Source organism: Marmota marmota, unplaced genomic scaffold, assembly GCF_001458135.2.
Source record: "Marmota marmota marmota unplaced genomic scaffold, marMar, whole genome shotgun sequence".
Taxonomy (NCBI): domain Eukaryota; kingdom Metazoa; phylum Chordata; class Mammalia; order Rodentia; family Sciuridae; genus Marmota; species Marmota marmota.
This window is the reverse complement of record NW_026000101.1, coordinates 2,786,470-2,791,193: the sequence shown is the minus strand read 5'-3', so window position 1 is coordinate 2,791,193 and position 4,724 is coordinate 2,786,470. Positions and strand designations below refer to the sequence as shown.

Below are 4,724 nucleotides of genomic sequence, written 5' to 3'. Positions count from 1 at the left end.
CTGTCTCTAAATAAAATACAAAAAAGGGCCAGGGATATGGCTTAGTGGTTGAGTGCTCCTGGGTTCAATCCCCAGAACCAAAAAAAAATCAAGAAAAAGGTGAACAGAAGGCATCAATGACTGCCTTGCTCAGGAAGATAGGGAGTTTTAATCAGGAGTTTTGAATAACAAAGGTAGTTAGGGAGCTACTACCATGTAGATCTGATCAAGAAGTCAGAAGGATATTGTCCTCTCAGTTCTGCAGCTGTGTGATGCTAAGCCTTTTAATTTTTCTTTGATGTTTTTCTCACTTCCATAATCAACACCAATCTTTATTGTTCATTCTTTTGAAAGGATTCAAGCAACGAAAATATACAAGTTTCTTCAGCACTAACATTCACTGGCTCCACATTTATCCAAGTTTCTTTCCAGAGCAAACATTTGATAGCTCAAACTTCACAGCCATGAAATACCAGATAGGAAATTTCATAAATGCAAATTGGAACCTCCTCTAGTCCGTTAGCAATTCCTTTGTGTACATATACTCCGCAGGAAATCATAAAGCTAAGGTTCAAAGCAGAGCTCTAAGTGATTGTATGTGTCTAGAATTTCTCCAGTGAATTCTGCCAGGGGCATATCCTTGGTAAAACAAAGGCATCCAATCAGAAAAGTTCATGTTTGATGCGATAATATCTTGCCCAGCAATTTTTTCATAGCATCTTTTACTTCCTTGTTTCTTAAGCTATAAATTATGGGGTTTAACATAGGAGTAAGCACTCCATAAAGCAATGAGATGATTTTGTCTATTTCTTGTGAGTTTGATGAAGAAGGTCTTAGGTACATGGATAGGGCAGCCCCATAATATAAGATCACCACAGTCAAATGTGCACCACAAGTAGAAAACGTTTTGTGTCTCCCCTCTGCTGAGCTGATTCTCAGAATAGTAGAGAGGATGAAGACATACGAGATGCAAATTAAGAGCATTGGAATGGGCAGGAGGAGAATGCTGACCACCAGCATGATCATGTCCATGAGCAGTGAACTTGTGCAAGCTAACTTGAGCACTGCCAGGATTTCACAAGTGAAGTGGTCAATGAGATTCCCACAGAGGGGTGTCTGCAGGGCAAAAGTGGTTTCCAGCAGGGCAGTCAGACAGCCCGTTACCCAGGAAATGGTGGCCAACTGCACACAGACCTGCCTGTTCATGATGATGGGGTATCTCAGCGGGTTGCAAATGGCCACATAACGGTCATACGCCATCACAGCCAGAAGCACACACTCTGTGGAGCCCATAGCAAGGGACAGATACATTTGTACAGCACACCCTGAAAAGATAATGGTTTTTCGGGATGACAGCAAGTTCACCAGCAATGTAGGAATAGATGCAGATGTGTAACAAATATCCATGAAAGAGAGATTTCCAAGGAACAAGTACATAGGGGTTTGAAGCTGTGAATCCAGGATAGTGATTAAAATAAGAATGCTATTACCCAGGAGGGTAATCAGATACATTACAAGGCTGAAGATGAAGAGAACAATCTCTAACCTTGGGTATTGGGAAAATCCTTCCAGGAAAAAAAAGCTCCAAATGGTGAAATTTTCTCCTTGCATTTCCTTTCTTTCACCTGTAGTTATTCTAGTATAATTCTCTTCCTTTCATCTGAGGACATAAAGAAATTAATAAAGTATAATGTTTGTTTAGTTATGAAAGCACTCTCAAACTTATTTTCACTATTTCAAACACAATGTTCACAAGAAGTCATAGAATAGCATATGTATTAATCAAGGGGGGAAGCAGGTTTGATCTACATAAAAGTTGATTTTTCCACAATAAAACTTAGAAAACAATGAATCTGAAAACAAGAATAAATTTAATATTTTAATTTCAGCTCATAATCCTATCCTTAGCACAGTAGGCTTTCAATAAAGATTTAAAAGTGATGAATGAGAAAAAATATAAATGGACATTGAATAAATTATTGAGTACAAGTTAGAAAAGTAAGCCAGATAAGTGAAGGAAAGAAAGCTCATAATGTACAATAAATGTACCAATAATGACCTTCCCTGGAATAAGAGAATGAATGTTAAAATAAATAAATTACTGGATTTTAAACCAACACCTACATAGTTCTGGGTCTAAACGAATTCTGTCCAGCTGAGAACTTAGGAGATCTGTATACTGTTTCAGAAAGGATGATGCTGCTTAATGCATTGTGATTATATCTAAGAGACAGTTTATAAATCACATTAAAATAACCCACCTCGGGCTGGGGTTGTGGCTCAGAGACAGAGCGCTCGCCTACCATGCGTGAGGCACTGGGTTCGATCCTCAGCACCACATAAAAATAAAATAAAGATATTGTATCCACCTATAACTAAAAAATCAATATTAAAAAAATAGCCCACCCATTTAAACACTAATATCCATATACAGTTTATTCATTATTGAATACCATATCCTCGTAATTGTGTAAAATCAATAATGCATTTCTTTCAAAATTATTGACTGCCACCATCACTAAAAATATCAAAGAAATTTTCTAGAAATTATACCCAGGTAATACCCTTATTATTCACCAACACCCATGAATATCCAGCAAATGCAGAAAACATACTCCCTTAGAAAAATTAGCATTTCTTGGAAAATAGGATTTAAGCTCCCATAGTTTAATTAAGACACTTCAGGGGTTTGTGGGTTTTTTTACATGTCATATTACAAACAAAAAATTATTAAAAACTTACCTTGCTTTGCACATATATTGCTTGTTATCAACATCATACTGTTTCCTTCTCTGCTGATTCTCTCCATTCTATTTTCAAATACATGTTCTTAAAAACAACCTCCATGGTCACAACAGCCAAGACCACTGCCATCCTCTTTTTGCTTTTTCATAGATGAGTCAGTCCCTCAATCATATGGTTTATGTTACAATATTTCAGTCTTCACTTTATTACCACTGGCATTCTTTCCTTATTTCTCAATTTCATTCTTCTCCCAGTTCTCCATGTTTAAAATGTTGGCATAAATACAAACGTTGTGACAGTCTTATTTTACTACTTCACTTAAAATACTGCTTTGATATACTTTATAAAGTTAGCTGTGTACAAGGAAGAATGAATGCATCCATGTTAAAAAATGTTATTGTGTAAAATCAATAAAATCAATGCATTTCTTTCAAAATTATTGACTACCACCATCACTAAAAATATCAAAGGGTAGCAACTGAAATACTACGTAAATTTAAATCATTTGTTGTTTTGGGGGAATACACGTTGTCCCTGAACAATTTAAAGTTCAGCAGCTGAGATTTGAAGCTTCAGATCCTTCAGGGATAATGTCCTAAAGATCCAATTATATAAAACTTTTAGAGAGTCAGACAAAAAGCAAACCACACTTCTACCTAAAAATGTGCAAGAACCTCCTAAAAAGCAGGTTTTCTGGGCTAGGGTTGTAGCTCAGAAGTAGAGCACTCACCTAGCATGCGTGAGGCACTGGGTTTGATCCTCAGCACCACGTAAAGTAAAATAAAGACATTGTATCCACCCATAACTAAAAAATAAATATTAAAAAAGAGCAGGTTTTCTATTCTCCCTTTCCCCCAATCACTAGTTATATCAAGATTTTTTTTTTTTTAATGATTACAATATAGAATACCTAACTGAAATACAGGGGGAAATGTCTCTGCAATTCTAAGATATAAGATTTTCCATTTATGAAATTACTTCTTAGTTTTCAGAAATTAAAAATGTTTATTCTTTTAAGCTACAAATAAATCACTTAACGTCTTAACAAGTGATCAAAAATTTTATTCAAAAGACCCAACAATGTACTGCCTTCAAGAGACTCATCTTATAGGAAAAGACGTCCACAGACTGAAGCTGAAAGGTTGGGAAAATACATACCACTCACATGAAATGTGGAAACAAGCAGGGGTTCCCATCCTCATATCAGATAAAGTAGACTTCAAGCCAAAGTTAATCAAAAGGGATAAAGACAGACATTTCATGCTGCTTAAGGGAACCATACATCAACAAGACATAACAATTATAAATATATATGCCCCAAACAATGGAACATCTACGTTCATCAAACTCTTCTCAAGTTCAAGAGTCAAATAGATCACGACAAAATAATTCTGGGTGACTTTAACACACCTCTTTCACCACTGGATAGATCTTCCAAACAAAAGCTAAACAAAGAAACTATAGAACTCAATAATACAATCAGTAACTTAGACTTAACAGACATCCTTACATCCATCAATGAGTGAATACTCTTTCTTCTCAGCAGCACATGGATCCTTCTCTAAAATAGACCATTTATGCCCTTCAATAGATGAATGGATAAAAAAAAATGTGGCATTTATACACAATGGAGTACTACTCAGCACTAAAAAAATGACAAAATCATGGAATTTGCAGGGAAATGGATGGCACTAGAGCAGATTATGCTAAGTGAAGCTAGCCAATCCCTAAAAAACAAATGCCAAATGTCATCTTTGATATAAGGAGAGCAACTAAGAACAGAGCAGGGAGGAAGAGCATGAGAAGAAGATCACCATTAAACAGGAACGAGAGGGGGGAGGGAAAGGGAGAGAGAAGGGAAATTGCATGGTAAAGGAAGGAGACCCTCATTGTTATACAAAATTACATATAAGAGGAAGTGAGGAGAAAAGGGGAAAAAAACAAGAGAGAAATGAATTATAGTAGATGGGGTAGAGAGAGAAGATGGGAGGAGATGGGAG

At 36.2% G+C, this 4,724-nt stretch overlaps 1 protein-coding gene across 1 annotated transcript; it reads right to left on the bottom strand.

Annotated features, from left to right (window-relative positions):
• Nucleotides 1–491: 491 nt before the first annotated feature.
• Nucleotides 492–3,939, bottom strand: LOC107147882 (olfactory receptor 2K2). The gene has a single exon (XM_048783217.1). The coding sequence runs from the start codon at nt 1,588–1,590 to the stop codon at nt 652–654; it is 939 nt and encodes a 312-aa protein (XP_048639174.1). The 5' UTR covers nt 1,591–3,939; the 3' UTR covers nt 492–651.
• Nucleotides 3,940–4,724: the final 785 nt, after the last annotated feature.

Bases quoted from the DNA above. Each gene is read 5' to 3' on its own strand.
- LOC107147882 (XM_048783217.1), bottom strand. From the start codon at position 1,590: ATGCAAGGAGAAAATTTCACCATTTGGAGCTTTTTTTTCCTGGAAGGA.